General features: G+C 42.7%; 1 protein-coding gene across 1 annotated transcript; it reads left to right on the top strand.

Annotated features, from left to right (window-relative positions):
* The first annotated feature begins 7,319 nt into the window (after nt 1–7,319).
* LOC138743950 (pancreatic secretory granule membrane major glycoprotein GP2-like) lies at nt 7,320–17,883 on the top strand. Its single transcript, XM_069899510.1, has 9 exons — nt 7,320–7,476; nt 8,069–8,129; nt 10,138–10,239; nt 11,353–11,558; nt 12,063–12,217; nt 14,693–14,932; nt 15,925–16,084; nt 16,193–16,319; nt 17,730–17,883. Exons 1-9 carry the CDS (start codon nt 7,396–7,398, stop codon nt 17,837–17,839), a joined length of 1,242 nt encoding a protein of 413 aa, XP_069755611.1. The 5' UTR covers nt 7,320–7,395; the 3' UTR covers nt 17,840–17,883.
* The last annotated feature ends 2,495 nt before the right edge of the window (nt 17,884–20,378 follow it).

Here is a 20,378-nt window from a genome sequence, read left to right as displayed (position 1 = left end):
TTCTCATCTCCAGGAGAACTTCTGTATCATTGCTTGCTGCAGCACAGAATTGCTGCTTGTGTCCATTTTCTTTGAACCAAAAGTTTATAGAAGGAATTCCAAAATGAAGCACAGGTGGAGATGTATTTATTAGTATAACTACAAAGGAGGAGGCCAACTGGTCAATCAGGTCCAAGGGAAGCAAATGCATGAGTTCTGTGCATCTCTTTCCCCCCCCCCCCCAATCCCTGCAACTTTCTCTTGCATTAACTCTTCTTTGAAATGCCATTTTCCTTGTCCTCCACTCATTAACCCTAATGCGTAATTGTTTGCCATTGCCATCATTAATTGTGTACCCAGCAAGGTTTTCCATGTTCCCTGTACTCCTTCATCCCAATGTAATAAAAAAACTACTAACAACTGACTATATCCTAACAAGAGGGGGCTAATCTGAAAGCAACATGGCTTCCTGGATTTCAAAAACATTTCATCAGGTAGGCTTAAAAACATGAAACAAGAGCCGAAGGAGGCCATTCAACTCCTGAGGCCACTTTACTATTCAATATGATCGTGGTTAATCTACTTCAGCACAATGCTCCTTCCTTAACCTCTTGTCAAAATCCCAAAACTGATCATGTTTTCAATGAACTCAAGCATTGAGCTTCAACGTACCTGTGTGTACTTGCAAGATATTGATTAGATGTGGCTTACTTATTGACTCCAAAGTTTGATACCAAGCAGCATCATGAATGCAATGGACTGCACGTGGTCCTCATTACTCTGAAGGGCGATGGGCAGGGAAGTCCTGCAGGTGGCAAAATAAAATGTGTCAAGTTGGTTCTCTCTTGTGTACCCACTGCACCCCCAGCTAAAGAGAGGGATTACCCATAATATTCTAAAGCAGTGGTTTCTCAACCTTTTCCTTTCCACTCACATGCCTCCTTAAGTAATCACTGACCACAAAGCACCTCTGCCATAGGTGCTCTCTGGTTAGTAAGTGATTACTCAAGGTGGTATGTGAGTGGAAAAAAAGGATTGAGAACCACAGCTTCAAAGCTTTTAAAGACCTGAAAGGAAAAGATGTCTACTCCAAAAGTACCTGCAGACAGCAATCATTCTGGAATCACAAGGTGCAGCTGTGTAAACAAGGACCACTAATTAAAACAGCCCACAATGGGAAACCAAGACACAAGTCGTTAGGAAACTGATCACCCGACTTATACATATTCCTCTGAATATGGATATATTTGCTGGGGGGGAAAATTCAATATCTTGCAAGTACACACAGCTCTGGAGAGAGCAAATCAACTGTAACAAGGACTATACTTGCCTGGATGGGTGTGATTTAACATAACTCAAACATCTGCACCATTAACAAAGAACCTGACTGATGTCTCATCCAACACCTCCAACATTCACTCTGCAGTGTATACAATTAGAATACCCATTTCAGACAACACCTTCAAAACTCCTCTCAAAAACAATGATGTATGAGTATTGCAGCGTGCTTTTACCGCCTGCTATTTGCCCATCTTGAAAGCATTTGTAGATATCTCCTGTTTATGGAATATTAGCATGCATTGCCCATTAGTTCTCCACTGCCAAAACACCCCAAATCAAAAGAGCTCAATCCTCAAATGCTGTCAGCATGGACATATTGGGTGGCAGGTTAATTAGCCACTGTAAATTCCCCATGTTATGTGGATGGATGATAAAATCTGGATAGGAATTGATGAAAACATGGAACAAATGAAATGGGATCATGAAGGAGTAGTGTATATGGTTGCTTGGTTAGTTAGTATGGACTCAATGGTCCAGTGTGGCTGTGATGGGCTGAAGAGCCTGTTTCTTTGCTGCTTGACTCTGGACCTCATCACAAAATTAACTGAAGCAAAGTTGTGGCACCAACACACTTCTCAATCTTCCTCACTGAAATAACGCACCTCACCATCAATAAGCTTCCTGCTGAAGAGACAGCAAACCTATAGAGGAAAGGAGTTCCTATTCCACAACCACCCTGAACACAGCTTCATCATACGGCTGCTGTCAGAAAAGAGATAGAGGAGAATTGGGGCCAGCACCTCTAAGCTGCCCATTACCAAAGGAACAAAGGAGCTGCTCACACTAACCATCATGACTCTCATATTCATGACACAAGATCGATCTATCTATCTATTTATTTATTTATTTGTATAGATGAAATACTTGTCCTGCATATGTCCAGTTGTTTGTCTGTGTGTTATGCTCCAAGGACTGGAGAACGCTATTTCATCGGGTTGTATTTGTGCATTCTGATGACAATCTCAGGCTTTGAGCTGATATGTGCATGTTTAAAGGCTGAGAACCAAGTTGTCATATGTTTCTGTGAATGGGTCCAGTGATTGAATCTTATAGTACACATTATCCAAAAGAATGGTCCTCTACCAACCAGTTCCTGCTGCATATCAATGTCTTCTTACACATCAAGTTACTAGAGAATCACAAAAGCTGCAGATACTGGAATTGAGGGGACTGGAGGGACTCAGCAGGCCAGCGAGCAGACATGGAGAGAAATGGTCAGTCAAAGTTTGGAATTGGGACACTCTATTGAAAATGGAACACGTGAACTATTTCTGGTATCTTGGGAGTCACTTCAGAACAAGAGCAAGAGCTCAAACTTAGTGCAAACCTTATGATCTGACAGGCATCACCCTTCTGTGCATTTTTGAGAATGAATTAAAGATTTTTTTTGAACAAGAACCTTCCTACCTAAACCCCTGAAAACATCTCCCCAGAATCTCTTGAATAATTTTTCCAGCTTTTTCTAAATCTGGTCTTGGCTTCATCAGATGGGGAAGGCAATATAAGGGTAAAGGTTCAATTATTGTCATGTAATACTGCAGACATGAAATTCTCTAATTTTGTCTACCGTAAGGCAGATAGAGTTGTCACTAGCTGCTTTCAGGTGCTCGAACGCAGATAATGCGCTGGCAGACACGGCTGGTGGAGTGCAGCTGGGACATTCAGGTGGCTGCGGAGAAGATGCCTTTCTGTCACCTGTACATGCCGGCTGAAGGAGAGCCACATACGAGTGAACGCCAGCTCCTGTGGACTGCGGCCGTAGTCACTGCAGCATTCCCTTCCCCTCTCCAAGTCCTGCATCTCTTTTGAGATATCTTCAGACTTTTAATTTTTTTAAATAATTTTTTTTATTTTTCACACTGTGAACCATATCAACCAAAATATATACAAAGGTTTCTCATTAAATATACACTGGCATTTTCTCCCTTTTTTCCCCCCCTACCTTCCCTCCCCCCTTCCCACCCCCCTCCAAAACCAATAAATATTCAACATATACAATACAATTAAACCATGAAACAATGTCATCACACAATGAAAAATAAACAAGAAAAATGTCATCACACTGGATCAAGTCGTTTTGTCTTCTTATCAATTTAGGGGTGGAGGTCCGAGGCAAGCCCACTCTGTTATGTTCCATGTACAGTTCCCAAATTTGTTCAAATAATGTAACTTTATTTTTTTTAATTATATGTTATTTTTTCCAATGGAATACATTTATTCATTTCCATGTATCATTGCTGTATTCTCAGGGTCTCTTCCATTTTCCAAGTTGACATTTTTTTGTTACAGCTAAGGCTATCATAATAAATCTATTTTGCACTTTATCCAATTTGAGGTCTAATTTCTTACTTCTTATATTACTTAGAAGAAAGATCTCTGGATTTTTTGGTATGTTGCTTTTTGTGATTTTATTTAATACCTGGTTTAGATCTTCCCAAAACTTTTCCACTTTCTCACATGCCCAAATTGCATGTACTGTTGTTCCCATTTCTTCTTACAGCGAAAACATCTGTCTGATAATGGTGGATCCCATTTTTTAAAAAAACTTTTGGGGCATGATATATAACCTGTGTAACCAATTATACTGTATCATGCGTAACCTTGTGTTTATTATATTCTTTATAGTTCCAGAACATAACTTTTCCCATGTTTCATTTTTTATCTTTATGATTAATGATTTATGATTAATCCTTTTCCCACTTTTGTTTGGGTTTATAGCTTATTTCATCATTTTCCTTATCTTGGAGCTTAATGTACATGTTCGTTATAAATCTTTTAATTATCATTGTGTCTGTAATCACATATTCAAAGCTGATTCCTTCTGGTAATCTCAGTCTGTTTCCCAGTTTATCCTGGGAATAACAATTTTCAGACCTTTAATTTTGACCACTTATTTATGTCAGTATTTAATTGTTTGGCAGCCCTGCCTTCAGCTGTCAAGAATCTGAGTTTTGGAAGCAATGTACTATTTTTTTTACTGAGTTCTAATGCCCCAAAGTAGTTTTTTTTAAATAAAAAACGAATAAATGCTTTGCAATGTTAAAGTCACTAACTAAACGTAAGGGGCTGTGGTTAAATTGTTACCTACCTGATGGCAAGAGAAACAATATTTAATAGGATTTCAATCTTATATTAAATATCTTAGAAGGATTGTGTCTTGGGCTGCATTCATGATGCTGTGTTCAGGTGCAACGGGGGATGTTCCAAGCCGGAGAATATACCTTCCCAAGGAGGGTTAGTTAAGTGCTCCTCGGGGCCAGGTTCTCCACTTTCAGGGGGCCACCCAAATAGGCGGCTTTACAGTCAGGTATTCTGGCCAATTGAAAGTGGCTACTTTGTCCAGCGCCCCTCATAGAAACTCACAGCGCCTGGTGTTCTCAGGTGGTCTCCCTTCCATGGACTGACCTCCTGAGCCTGCTTAGTTTCTGAGATCAGACCACCTAGGCACCAAAAACCATTGGCAGGATATACAAACCAATGTTAGTGACCTTTTGAGGTAACATAAACCCTCAAACTGGATTGTGGCATCCAATGACCAAACACATTGTCCATATGCTCATTGCCAGATCCTGAAATAAGCATTTTCCTCCAAACAACATCACATCAAAAGATTACTTGGAAAAGAGAAGAAATGGTTCAGGCAGTGACGGATTAATTACCACCCAGGCCCCTCGGCTGAGCTTTAGTGAGGCATTCGTGGGCCATGCCCACCCACCCACAGCACTAGTGTCACCGAAGCAACTACACATTATGTTTTCGATTCCTGTCTCAAGTTTAATGTCTCCATCAATGAAAGTGATGTTTGAAGTTCAAATTACTTCATCATTATTCAACCACAAAGCGTTTTGCAAAACCAGATTAAAATTTAGAAACATTACGTGCTTGTTTTGTGATATTATTTCATTTTTCTTTGTAGCTCCACAATATTATAACCTGTATCACGGGGCCAAGAAGTAACCGATCACGCTGGTAAGCAGCGACTTCTGTTCACACGCTGATTGGAATCGAGACATTTACCTTGGGCTTGTATAACGTGCAGCCTCTGTTCAATCTGATAATCCAGCTCAACGTTAATTTTAGCAGGTGATTTTGCTACCTTCATATGATGACAAGAATTTTTTTTTTGTCAGAATTGGCAATTACATCTTGAACAAAAGGTGTTTTTATTTCAATACAATAATGCAGATCTCCATGGAGGTTATCACCTATGGTTAGATTAAATGTTCACTCAACAATTATGAAAGCAAAAAACTTGGCCCTCTCCGACCCATTCTTACTTCATTTATGAACTTCAAATTAAAATGCACAAATAATTAGGTGAAAATGACATGTTTTATTAAAAGTCCACTGGATATAGACTAATTTTATGAATACTACCAGTTTAGATGTTTTTGGTCCCGACATTCGAATTCGATCAGTGGGTGCTTTGCGACTGTCAAGGATTGCTTTGTTTTTCAGCCATGAAGTTAATGAAGTTAATTTAACTTCTGAGGAGATCAACAGGGAGCAAACACCACATCGATAATCCACTGCCCATTTCAGAGAAAACATTTGCATGGCACTTTCATTTGAATGTGCAGAGAGGAGCCAGGACATGTTCGAGTCCTTGGCTCGTGTATAAAGAGTGGATTTTTATCTTATATTTATTTCAAGAAGCATGATACATGAAGGCCAAATCAGATCAAACAATTTTATTAATATTAGTTTTCCAGTACTCCCACGTCCCACCCTGTGCAACTATATTTGAATAGAAAATAAAATTCCCTGCATTATGCTTACAATAGTTGGAATTAATGTTAGAACAACAATTGGGTACATAGTTATGGAGAGAAGGCAGGCGACAACAGGCATGCGCGTTTCCCTGGCACAGGCAGAGTGGGTCCAGCTGCAGGGGGATATGGGAAGGCCATTGATCCCACATTGACCCACTGTCACTACTCTGAGCGGGCCTGTTTTTTTGATTTCAGTGAATAGGTGAAAGCCAATCAACAGGAGCATTGAAGTTGTTGCATTTTTAAAATAATTTTAACATTGTGGCTTAATTCCCTTTGATAGAATTGAAGTAACATTTCTATGGTTGTATCTCTTGTTGTCTGACGGGCCTCCTTTCCTTCAGGACCCCTGGGCTTCAGCCTACTCGGCCTAATGGTTAATCCCCCACTAGGTTTAGGAATGTTCTCACTGCCTCCTTGAAAAAGTGCATCTTCAACACTTAATTCATGGGAATCATTACCTCCACCCAGTAGGGGCCGGGTTGGAATTGAGAACCAAGAACTCACAGGAACCTGGCATAATTGGTGGAAGGAGTACATGACTGAGAGCGACCTGCCGAACACCTCCTGCACAGATGGGAGATCCCACAGTGGTCTCACCAATCAGGTCAAAACCCAGTCAGGAGCGAGGGCGTTTTGAACGAGAACAGACAGTGACCTATCCCGGGTGAGATGTTGAACTCTTATTAAAACTGCATTCAACTCTTATTAAAACTCCAACTATGTTCTTCAGACAGAGAGAGAGAGAGAGAGAGCGCGAGTTCAGTAGTGTATATTGTCCACTATTTATGCACAAACCATCGCCACCAAGACACAATATGTGGTCATTATCTCTGCTGATTGTGGGTTCTTCTCGGAATTACCGCGTAGACAAAGCTAAAGCGGACATACCAGTACATATCCAGTACACCTGGTAATTTATTCCCTCCACGCCCTCCCATGCAGTCTTTCCAGAACAAGTTTGTTTTTTAAAAGTTTGGGATAAATATTACATTCGGAATTTTACACGAGAGGGGAAAACACGGAGGTCGTTTACTTATTGGGTGTGAAAAGGGTTCAATCACACACACAAAAACAATCTCCGAATGGCAGACCCAGTGGTTCTCGCTGGCCCCGTGACAAACGGCTGGTGCATCTCAAACGCGCCATGACTTCATGCCAGAATCGATAAGGAATCACGACCCAGCAAGAATTTCATTCATGCTCTTTCAAACGTTCACCTCGACCGACTTCACCCAACTTTCACTTTGCCCCAAGTCACCGGTTCTCATTAAAACTTGAAGGGAAGGGCGCCGCAGCTGGAATGAACACTCGTTTGCGACCTGGCCACAAGAGTTTAAAAGCCCATTGGCTGGGAGTGCGGGGTCGTTTGGGAGGAGTGATGGTGAGTGCGGGGTCGTTTGGGAGGAGAGGTGGTGAGTGCGGGGTCGTTTGGGAGGAGAGGTGGTGAGTGCGGGGTCGTTTGGGAGGAGTGACGGTGAGTGCGGGGTCGTTTGGGAGGAGAGGTGGTGAGTGCGGGGTCGTTTGGGAGGAGAGGTGGTGAGTGCGGGGTCGTTTGGGAGGAGAGGTGGTGAGTGCGGGGTCGTTTGGGAGGAGTGACGGTGAGTGCGGGGTCGTTTGGGAGGAGTGACGGTGAGTGTGGGGTCGTTTGGGAGGAGTGACGGTGAGTGCGGGGTCGTTTGGGAGGAGTGACGGTGAGTGCGGGGTCGTTTGGGAGGAGTGACGGTGAGTGCGGGGTCGTTTGGGAGGAGTGACGGTGAGTGCGGGGTCGTTTGGGAGGAGTGACGGTGAGTGCGGGGTCGTTTGGGAGGAGTGACGGTGAGTGCGGGGTCGTTTGGGAGGAGTGACGGTGAGTGGGGGGTCGTTTGGGAGGAGTGACGGTGAGTGGGGGGTCGTTTGGGAGGAGTGACGGTGGATGGGTGGCTCGGCAGAACGGGGCGCTGGAACCACTCACAATGTCTCGTGTGTCCTTACAGGTGCTGTTCCAGTTATCGGTGCTGTTGTGGTGCGGGGGGTTCGTGCCCGTGTCCTGCGCTGGTAAGTGGTGGAATAAACGAGACCCGATTTGCCTGTCGTTGCGATATTCTGTGAAGTGTTGGTACTTCTGTTTTCTCACTCCCCCAAAACCCTCTGGTTTAAGGCTTGCCCGTTCTCAACTTGTATTGCAGCAAGTTGACCAACTACTCTTCTCTTCCAATTACTCTCTGAAACGGAACAAGAATATGTAGCAATTGTGCATTTTAAAAAAATGTTGATTCGCTCTCCAAATATTTTCGCCAAACTCTAGCCACTTCATTTTTGTCCCACTCCGGCCATACCCACTTGAAATAAGGCCACTTTTATACAATTGTAAAACCATTAGACCAGTGATGTTTTAAAAAAAACATTAAATTGGGTATGTTCATTTAAAGTAAGCTACCCGAGGACGACCACTCAATGCAGGGGTGAAATGGATTTATTTTGGACAAAATTTCTTTCACTTGTGAGAAAGTGGTGAAGTTTATTTACCAAAAAAAATCCGATTTATTGTTGGAGCACATGCATGACATCGCCTGAGATTTTTTTATTCCCCTGTGGGGAGGCAGAACTACCATTTGTGATTATGTAAACAGATAATGAGTGTGAACTGCAATACAGAGAGAATATAATCAACAAAGTGCACTAGTAAGAGCCCTTAAATGAGTCTCTGGGCTTGTTGAGTCTGATGGTGGAGGGGTAGCAGCCGTTCCTGAAACTGGTGGTGTGAATCTTGTGACAGCAGTGAGAACCGCGTGGAGCCTTGGCGATGATTGCTGCTGCTCTCTGATAGCAATGTTCTTGATGGTGGGGAGGGTTTTTCCCTGTGATGTCCTGGGCTCTATCCACTAACCTTTGGAGGGCTTTGTGCTCAGGGGCGTCCCCATGCCAGACTGTGATGCGGTTGGTCAGTACACTTTCCACCGCACCTCAGCGTGGACTAAATCTTATGTGAGCGGATTAACAGGTTTTCTGTGACGTACGTTGTTCAAAGAGCATAACTTGTAGTAAAGGATTGTAATGACAAGCCTATTGGTCCTAAATCAGGACAGTGCATTGACAACTCGTTTTCAGGTGTCTGGCTACAGCGAGAAAAACTGTCTTTCAGCCTGTTGGAGTGCACTTTTGTGCCTTCTCCCTAACTAGGGCAGAAGTGTCTGGGGTGTGATGGATCCTTCAGTATGTTGGCTGTCTTGAGGAGAAGAAGGTGAAGATAGTCAGAGTCACTGACATTGAAGAGGCATCTTTTATATTGTGTATGCAATACTTTAAACTAAAGCTAATATGTTTTAGAAATGAAAGCTTGGAAGATTTGTGTTGAATTCATTTAGTGAAGTGGAAAATGTGGCATTGGGGATTGTTCTGAACAATTCTCATTGCATGATGCGTCCAGCAAATGTGCATTTAATGGTGCACTTGTAGGTTTGGGAGAGGGGAAAGACACTAGCAGTCTTGTGAAAGTGCCCTCCCTGACAGGGCTGCTGGGCAGATAGAGCTTTGGCTGTCAAAGACATTGAATAACTAATGATGCACTTTCAAGCCAGGGTGATGTGACTTGATGTACCTGTGGTGGCGGTGCGGTTCCTGTGGGTTGTTTGTGCCGGTTAGCAGTGGATGTCCTGGGTTTTGAATGTTGGAATAATGGATGAATAACTGCAGTGTATTTTGTACATGATGGTATCTATTGTGGAGGAATTTTTCCAAGTCTAATGCAGCCTGCATTTGCTTGATACCAAACAAACCTCAAGTGGGTATTGCTACTTCATTGCTTGATAATGGAGTTGGACAAAAATAAATGGCTACTGTTTGGCAAAATATTTGGAGCGTAAATTAAAATTTCAATGCTCAAAATCTGAAATAGAGGCTGCACAGGTCAGGCAGCATTTGTGGAAGAGTTACTTGGGATCGGAAGCCTTTTGTCAGAACAATTTGACTGTTATTTTAATAGTACTTCATTAGACCCAACTACAGTATAAGTGAATTGTGGCTGTTGGTATCCTAATTTTTTTGTACTAATTGTTTCCAATAGACTGTCTTCCCAATCCTTGTAAGAATGAGGGGACCTGTGTCGTTGTCGATGGGATTGATCAATGCAATTGTCTCCATGGGCTCAGAGGAGAGACTTGTGAAGGTAAACTATATGTAGTAGTTTGGCTTCAAAGTGCACCCTGTAAACTATTAACCACCTGGCACCTTTATACTGTGTTTGAATTTGGATCATCCAAATGTATAATTAAACTCAAAATGAAAATACTGCTTTGCATTGTCTCTAAATGGTCCTCAAATCCATTGTTTTCCATTCTGTAATGGTTTCTTAATAGTGATTTTCTCATTTAGCACAGGTGTCTTTGAAACAATATCTTGGTTGTCTACATTTCCAGGATTTCCTTGATTTAAAAAAAAAATCTTTTGTTCTGAATGCAACCCCTAAGCATTTAAAATGGATTATCCTTCCATGATATTTTTGCCCAATGGTAGTTTTGTGGCTCTTTCCAATTTCCTTAGGGCTGCCTTTAAGATGCCTTCCATTTTGACACGCTGCTGCCTTTGGTCTGGGATGTGAGGGAAGAGAAGGCTGATGGCTTGGTGCTGACAAGCCCAAAGAGCATTCTTAAAGGATCCCTCATCCCTCATTGGTAGAACCCCAACATTTTTAACCCTTAAGTAATTTGTTTTGTGCTTGTAATAAAATAGTAACATGATGATTAAATTATAGAGCTATGTTCAAAAGCCTAGAATATTTATCCAAAAAAGTTTTTAAAACTCTCCTAGAAGTTGAGAATCTGAATTTAAAGTAAATCCATTGTCAGTGTGTGGTGATGCAACCACTGGACTGTCATGGCTGGCTCCACCTACTCCCCGCCAATCACTCGCCCCACATAAAGGCTCATGCCGGCCCTTGTGTAGACAGTAGAGCCCATGGAGCCAGAAGGGATACTGAAGCTTGTGCGCACTTTAAGCTAATTAAAGCCTGTAGAACAGCCTTTGTAGTTCGAGCTGGTTTGTTTGCACCTGCAGTGCGAATTATAAAATGGCCCATTTAATTGTAAGAAAGTATCTCTTTGCCAGTCAGTTAACTTGGATTGCTTAATGGCCCTTCTAAATTGGGGAGGGGTATTTAGGGACGGCCAAATGTTGGCCTGTGCTTTATCGATGAATCAAACTTTGCATTGCTGCTGCAATCCTAAATAAAATTGAGAGCCTAGGAGGGAAGGTCATTAAATTAGATTTTTCTTCCCTGCAGATATAAAAATGGAGGTCGAGTGTGAGCACACCTATATCAAAGTATTAATTATCAAGGATTACTTTGACTGGAAAAATGTGAGCATGGACTCTGTACAATTGGGTGAGGATGGGTGCAAAGCTGCAAGCGAAGTTATAAATGGAGAAGAATACTACACCATCACTATTCACCATAGTAATTATTCACATTGTGGTACCGTTGTTCTGGTAAGATTTCATTTTGTTCCACATATGGTTGCAAGTGCATTTTCAAATTTGCCTTGTGGGCTGCCAATCAGCTGCAGAAATGAGCAGGCAAAAAGTGTTTTTGGGTACAGTAGCCAGATATTCTTGCAATGGCCTTTGGCCTTGGAGCCTTTCTAGGAAATTGGTTTGGGAAGGGACGGTGCCTCAGAATATTAAATCGAGTGACAATTCTTGCCATAATGTAACCAACGATGTCAATAGGTGGTTGCCTGCAGGGTGAATTCTCTTTCTACACAAGTTGCCTGCACTTCAAGCTGATTTATGCCTACTGAAATGTTGACAGGATTGGATCAGTTCAATGATGCAGGAATTCCGTATTGTACACCCATGTGGCTTGCAGAAGCTTTCGAGGAAAGTGAGCCTTTTGTGCACATTAATAAACAGCTCACTTAGAAGTAGCTTCATAAGTCCAGACAACCAACCTATTCTCACATACTGATCTACTTCTAATGACTTTCATTTTAGAGTAATGCTACACACATTTTGTATATGAATGGAGTGGAGACTCAACATACAACGGGCATCATCACCCGGCTTCCTTCAGAGTCAATTGACTTCACTTGTGCGTACCAGCGTGAAAGGATAGTCCAACTTGCATTTCCAATACAGCCAAAGACTGCGTAAGTTCAGTTTTTCCCAGGACAGATTGAATTTTTGCACTTAGTAGTGTTAATTAAAAATAAATCTCTTCTTTGGCTTGGCTTCGCGGACGAAGATTTACGGAGGGGTAATGTCCACGTCAGCTGCAGGCTCGTTTGTGGCTGACAAGTCCGATGCGGGATAGCCAGACAAGGTTGCAGCGGTTGCAAGGGAAAATTGATTGGCTGGGTGTTGGGTTTTTCCTTCTTTGTCTTTTGTCAGTGAGGTGGGCTCTGCGGTCTTCTTCAAAGGAGGTTGCTGCCCGCCGAACTGTGAGTCGCCAAGATGCACGGTTTGAGGCGATATCAGCCCACTGGTGGTGGTCAATGGGGCAGGCACCAAGAGATTTCTTTAGGCAGTCCTTGTACCTCTTCTTTGCTGCACCTCTGTCACGGTGGCCAGTGGAGAGCTCGCCATATAACACAATCTTGGGAAGGCGATGGTCCTCCATTCTGGAGACGTGACCTACCCAGCGCAGTTGGATCTTCAGCAGCGTGGATTCGATGCTGTCGGCCTCTGCCATCTCGAGTACTTCGATGTTGGAGATGAAGTCGCTCCAATGAATGTTGAGGATGGAGCGGAGACAACGCTGGTGGAAGCGTTCTAGGAGCCGTAGGTGATGCCGGTAGAGGACCCATGATTCGGAGCTGAACAGGAGTGTGGGTATGACAACGGCTCTGTATACGCTAATCTTTGTGAGGTTTTTCAGTTGGTTGTTTTTCTAGACTCTTTTGTGTAGTCTTCCAAAGGCGCTATTTGCCTTGGCGAGTCTGTTGTCTATCTCGTTGTCGATCCTTGCATCCGATGAAATGGTGCAGCTGAGATGGGTAAACTGGTTGACAAAACTCAAAAAGAAATCTAACTGGAGTACAAATGCCAGAGAGTCACTGACAACACAAGGATGATCTCTCTGTACAATCTCCTGATCTAAAGAATATGCCAACAGTTTGAACAAAAGGAAAACCATCTTTGTAGGTCTTGTGCTGATTCCTTTTAGAAAGGAGTTTGGGTCTACTTCAGTGTAGAAAATATTCTCTTAAAATATTCTCTTAAAACAGGGTGGTATGTTTACACAGCAATTACCGCAGCACAAGTGACCTTGGGTTAAATCTGCTGTCTAAGGAGTTTGTACATTCTCAGTGTCTGCAAGTTTCCTCAGTGCTTCTGTCTCTCATCCCAAGACTTGGGGATTAGGTTAATTGATCACATGGGTGGTTATGGACTTTTGGATCAGAAGGCCTGTTATTGTGCTGTATCTCTAAATAAAATTAAAAATAGTCGAGCTTTGGTTAATGTTGTTTGGGTTCTTGTGGGTCCCACAGGTTAAGAACCAGACCAAAGTTGAGGTACAAAGCACACGTTTATTTCAGGGATGCAAACAGGACAACCGGGTCAGTATGTTAGGCAAACCTCTGCACATACACGATACGCAAGGGGGCAAATGTACACTTCTGATAACAAGGGAGGAACTGACAGAGTCTGGGGAAAATTGCATGAACATGCACATTCAACAGTCAGGATCAAGGTAATACTACATGCCCCCCCACCCCTTGACCAGTATGGACATGGCTCTTGCTACCTGACCTCAAGACTCACCCCAACCCAGTGTGAAAGGTGCTACTTGTGTGCCACGAGGAGTCCAAAGAGACAGAACAAAGGGGCACATGGTCCTTTATAGTTCTGCAGGCAGTATGGGGGGGCGGCAATCACTCAGGGCAGACCAGGTCCCGTTGACTGCTGTGGCCAATGGTTCGAAGCCAAATGCAGGGGTCAGACGAGGTGATTCGCCTGGGCCAATTTGGGTGAAGGTCTGGGCTGGCTACCTGGACTGCAGCACCTGGTGATTTAGGTGGGTCAATCGCAAGGGTCACTTTTATGACTTGGGGTGAATCTTTGACCTTGATTGGCAGGTTGTGTTCTCCGATCGGGAGCGCAGTAGCGCCACCTGGTGGTGGATGGTGCCTGTCCATTACAGTTAAATAACATTGCATATGCTTTTTAAAAAAAACTAACTTCAGTCCTACAATACTTGCACACATTTTTGACAGCTCAGCGGTTGGAGCACTGGCCTTGTAAACCAGGGGCCACTAGTTCGATCCTCACTAGGGCCTCATTTCTGGGCAGGGTGCTGGACAAAGTGGCAACTATCTTCCTTGAGGTAGATAAAAGAATTTCAAGTATGTTGCATTCTAAATGTAATAGTATTATGTGTCAATAATGGAAACTTTACCTTGCCTTAATTTGAAATAAGTGTGATATTCAAAATTGGGGAAATAGTTTCCATAAGCCAAAGTAAAAGAGTTATTTGCCTGTTTTGATTTCCCAACGTGTATTGTTACATTCTCAAATGACCTTTTCATTCAACACGTCTTGCACAGGTTTGTAGTTGAATGATGAATGTGCTTGTGATTTGAGTTTTTCCAAAATCTGAGGCCAAAATAATCTGTTTGCTTCAGAATTGCAGTGCTACATGTGCAGGAAGGAGTTGTCGTTGTGTCAATGGCTCTCTATAAAACTCTTAATTACCAGACTGCTTATGTGGAGTTGCCAGTTGTGTCTTGGTTGGAGAGATTATACATCAGTTTGAAGATTGAACCCGGTGTGAAGAACTTTTTTGTCTTGACTATAAACGATTGTTGGGCTACACCGACAAAAAACCCAGATGACTTGCCTCAGTATTACCTCTTAAAGAAGGGGTAAGATTTATTTCTGCCTCTTTACCACCATTAACCCTGTACCTCACTAACATTGATTAAAAATTTCTAAGTCTTTCATCTGATGAGTGACACAGCGCAACACTGTTACAGTGACCAGATTTCGAATACAGCGCTGTTTGTGCACTCTCCCCGTGTTTGCATGGGTTTTCCTCTGGTATTCATGTTTCCTCCTCCCTTTCAAAAAAAAAAGGGGGGTCATTGCTTAATTGGGTGTAATATGCAGCACAGATTTGTGGCCTGGAGAGGTATTTTTTTTAAAAAAAAAAGCTAGTGGATTGTTTACACTCCATGAATCAATTTAACATTCCTGTAAAGTGGCTCAAACCCCAATATGGCTATTTTCTAATTCTGCCTCTTCCCATTGACCTGCATCCAGACCATCCCCCCTTCCAATCAAACACTCATCCATCATCTCTGGTGACAGCTCATTCCACACACCCTTTACACTCTGAATGAAGCTCCCCCTTAAACATTTCACCTTCCACCCTTGTCCTCTAATTCTGGTTTCCCCCACCTCTATTGATGCTCTTCCCCCCCCCCCCCCACCATCTTCTACACTCTTGTGTAGAAGATGGTCAAATAAAATTGAATTTGAAAAGTCTAGAATGTGGTGATCATCTTTTTTTAATTCTAAATTTAAAAATGTGTACTTTCTTCGGCCCATGAGTTGGTGCTGCCAAATTTACACCCCATCTACCCACATCCCTGGCACGTATTGAATGGTGGGAGGAAACCGGAGCCCCTGGAGAAAATTCCCACAGACTCTGGGAGAATGTACAAACTCCTTGCAGATGGTCCAGGGCTCCTAAGTCCAGTCCTGACAGCTGGCACTGTAAAAGTGTTGCACTAAGTAGATAAATCTGTTCATCGGTAATTTTGTGCAGAATGTGTTATGACTTCAATTTAACTTGGGCACTTGCTGCAATTTTTAAAATCAGCTTTTTCATGTACAAATGCAATTTGCTTGTTAGATGTCCTACTGACGAGACTGTGAAAATTCACAATCAAATTGGAAATGAAACGTCTGCCAACTTCAGTGTACAAATGTTTCGATTTACCAAGCATCCTGTAGTGTTCTTGCATTGCAGAACTGAAATTTGCATTCCTGGGAATCCAGAGCCTTGTATGCTTGTAAGTTTAGCTCTAACAACAGTATAGAATTCGGGCACTTGCTCTTTAACCTTCCTATTCAAATATTTAAAATCTTTACATTTTGCTTCCCAATGTAAAATTCTTTAGGAGTGTCTTGGCAAATCATCTCCGAAAACCAAAAGGGAAATCAACACAAATTATGAAGGGTTACTGACCTATGGACCAATTCGATGGATCTACCCTAAGATGCATGTGCCTGAAGTTCCAAAACCTAGTAAGTTTATTCCAATTTTTTTATCTGAACATTGGAGGCCTCTGATTAGTGGCTTTCCTCGGGGATCTGTGTTTGGACCATGTAGTTTGTCGTCTATAATTAATGATCTGGATGATGTGGTAAATTGGATCAGCAAGTTTGCAGATGACACAAAGATGAGCATTGTGGACAGTGAGCAGGATTTTCAAAAGCTTCCAGAGGGATCTGGGCCAATTGGGAGAATGGGCCAGCAGATGGAGTTTAATGCAGACAAATGTGAGGTGTTGCGTTTTGGAAGGGCAAGCCAAGGTAGGACATGACCAGTAAATGGTAGGGCACTGAGTGCAGAGGAGCAAAGATTTGGGAATACAGATACATTGTTCTCTGAAGGTGGTGTTGCACGTGGACAGGGTTGTAAAGAAGAGTTTCTTAAATAAATTCTTCAAAAAAATGAGGTTTTGGGATCTTGGCCTTTATAAATCAAAATATTGAGTACAGGAGTTGGGATGTTATGTTGAAGTTTTAAGATATTGGTGAGGCCAAATTTGGAGTATTGAGCAGTTCTGGCTATCTAACTATAGGAAGGATATCAATAAGGTTGAGAGTGCAGAGAAGATTTCCTTAGGATGTTGCCAGGTCTTCCTTGGAGCTAAGAAGAATGAGGGGAGATTTGATAGTGGTTTATAAGATTGAGAGGTATAGACAGTGGATGTGAGTAGGCCTTTTCTACTTGGATCGAGGGAGATAAGAGAGTTCCATAATTTTAAGCTGAAAGGGGAGCATTAGGGGAAAGTTCTTCACTCAGCAGTGGGAGTGTGGAATGAGCTGCCATCCGACGTAGTGAATGCAGGCTCAATCTTAAGGATAAATTTAATAGATACATGGATGAGAGGTCTGGAGAGTTATGGCTTGGGAGCAGGTCAATGGGACTAGCGGAATAATGGTCAGCACAGACTAGAATAGTCAAATGGCCTGTGTTCTGTGCTGTTTTCTATGGTTCTAACATGCCAAATCTAAGCTTTAGATTTTGAGATTTAACTAAAGCCTAGAAGAAGCTTGGAGCATAATGGGCCAACCGCTATTCAACAACATTATCGCTTGTCCACTTTTCTATTTAAATTGCTAGTGATTTTCAACAGAAAGGCCCATGACTGTTGTCCAATAAGGCCTTCATTGAAGTTGGTTGCATTTAATAATGACCGTGTATTTAGGAACTGATATTTTTCTTCCTATTGGATGTTTGGTTGCTTCATCTGTAGGTTTATTTACAATGACTTTACTAAGGAAACTGAAATTTGGAGTGCTAATAGGCTCAATTTGACTAACCTGCGATTTGAAAGCAAATGGCTTTCTGGGAAGTGGATGAATTTCCATGTGCCAACTGTTCAAGCTCATTGCAACTGCAGCTTAATTCCTTTCAATCTTTTGCAGATCATGTGTTTGCTACCATTCCTGGTGTAATGCTGATATCTTCAGTGGTATTCCTTCTGCTTGCAATCACTGCAGCTAAAGTACTGAAGAAGTCAATCTTGTTTGGCTAGCAAAATGTAAGAACCAACCAAATAAAGGCATCAATGTATTGGAGAAAGCGTATTCTGTTGGTATTTGGGTCCTTAATTGCATTTTTTTTCACTTCTGTTGGGATTTGAGTTAAGTTGGTAACATTTCCCAGTTTTGACACATCAATAATTGAAGATGTGATATTGATGGTGTACATTTAGAATTGCCTCCTGCAGTTGGGAAAGAAATGTTTAAATTTAAAATTAATAAATTTAGACCAGAAGCACAGTAATAGTCCATTTCAGCCCACAAGTCCGTGTTGGCCAAATTAACCTACACCCTGGAATGTTTCAAGCAGTGGGCAGAAACTAGAGCCCCTGGGGAAAGTCCACACAGACATGGGGAGAACATGCAAACTCCTTGTGGACAGCACAGGATTTGAACCTCAGGCCCAATTGCTGGCGCTGTAAAAGCACTGTGCTAACTGCTATGCCAACTGTGCTGTCCCTTCTGCGTGCACTGGCCCATCTATGTCTTGGATCCCACTGACTCTGGGGATGTTTAATTTTTAAGGGACATCATTGATTTTTATCCACTGCCAACTTGTTGCTCTGGATCTTGGTGTAGACTCCTAGATTGAGCCTGGTGTCCACATGCAATGTGGGAATAATTGGGGCCTCTGGAAATGTTGTTGGCAATGCATTTGCAGGGTAGCATTGACTTTAGTGTTACTGCAGGGAATCCCTCACCATGTGCGAGGGGTAGGAAACTTACTGAATGGAATTCTAGTGCCTAGAATTCCTCACTTTTAGCATTCAATTATTTGACTGAGAGGAGAACAGCTCTGATTGGTGTCTTTGCTAAAAGATGAAATCTAACAAAATGATTTGTCAGGCTAACTTCCACCATCTAGTAGTATTTACTACATGACTATTGTCTGACATGGAAGTAAGCATCAGGTGCTTCTTGGTGGATAAAGAGCTAGTCACTAAATCCTTAGTTCATTGGCCCAGAAACTGATCTTCACTACAGCTAAAGAACGTACCCCCTTCCTCAAATCTTGGACATGGTGAATGATGTTGTGTAGTATCGGGTCAATTCGACCATTGACCTGAAAGCTGCTTATCACCAGCTGCCAATCTGTTCCAAGGTCCGTCTCTATATGACATTTGAGGCAAACAATTGTCTATCAATTCTGGAGGGTCCTTTTCAGTATTACTGATGGGGTTTCTATCTTCCAGAGACAGACAGAATGGTGGACGAGTACAGGTTGAAGACTACCTTCCCCTACCTTGATAACATCACCATCTATGGCCATACCTTTGAGGATAATGATGCCAACCTTCAGAGTTTTCTCCACGCAGTGAAAGCCCTGAATCTCACTTATAAATCTATGTGCATGTTCAGGACTAAACACCTGGTTATCCTTGGCTACGTTGTAGAGAATGGTGTTATTGGCCCCAACTCCGATATGATAAACCCCCTGTTAGAGTTCCCTGTTCCCAGGATCATGAAGGCTTTGAGGAGATGCCTGGGATTTTTCTCATTACACCCAGTGGATCTCTCCATATGCCACTACTTTTTCCCTACGACTGAAACAACATTGCTAAAGTTGTAGTTGATGAGAATGTAATTTTCCAGGTGAAAAGTGACGCTTCAGACGTAGCCCTGGCTGCTACCCTCAACTAGGCGGGCAGACCAGTTGCATTTTTTTTCTTGGACATTGTAGGGCCATGAGCTCTGGAACCCATCTGTGGAAAAGGAGGCTCAAGCCATTGTAGAAGATTTGAGGCACTGGAGACATTACTGGCTGGTAGGAAATTTACACTCCTTTAGTGTTTGGGCGCATTCATGCTCAATAATGTCGAGGGACAAAATCAAGAATGACAAGATTGCGAGGTGGAGGATCGAGCTCTCCACCTACAATTATGGCATTGCCTATTGGCCATGAGCCCTTAATGACCCTCCAGATGCCTTATCCAGAGGAAGCTGTGCCTCTGCACACACCAGCCAACTGCGGTCTCTGCATAATGAGCTCTGCAATCCAGGGGCTACCTGTGTGGCTCATTTGGTCAAGGCACACAATCTGCCCTACTCCATGGAAGACATCATTGAAATGACCAGGTCTTGCCAGGTCTGTGTGGAGTGAAAACTGCACTTCTAGCACCCCGTTGATCAAGTCATCCAGGTCCTTTGAATGGTTCTTTTTCTCTTGGCAGGGAACCAGGTCAACCTCTTATTAGGGACCACAATGTTACCCTGGGTCAGTGAAGGAGTTTGGGCTCAAAGGTCCCGAAGGTGCACTGCTCCACCCGATGTCCTCATGGTCGTACGTGGTGATCTGCCCAGTGAGAGATTGCGGACTACATCAATGTTAAGGTCAAGCTCCTGTTGAGGTGCAAAAAGTACAACCAAGTCACACAGTACAATTTTAATAATGCTAGCAGGAATGAGCAGTCTGTAGTGGAGGGTAGATGAGGTCACCTCACTAAGACAGACACAGGGTACAATCTTTAAGGCATTTTCCTGCATACAAATTGGATATTATTTTACATTTTGCAGTTCTTCTTCCCAAAGACT

This window comes from Narcine bancroftii, chromosome 10 (assembly GCF_036971445.1).
Source record: "Narcine bancroftii isolate sNarBan1 chromosome 10, sNarBan1.hap1, whole genome shotgun sequence".
NCBI lineage: Eukaryota > Metazoa > Chordata > Chondrichthyes > Torpediniformes > Narcinidae > Narcine > Narcine bancroftii.
Note: the sequence above shows the minus strand (reverse complement) of the source record. Positions and strands in the feature narration are given on the sequence as shown.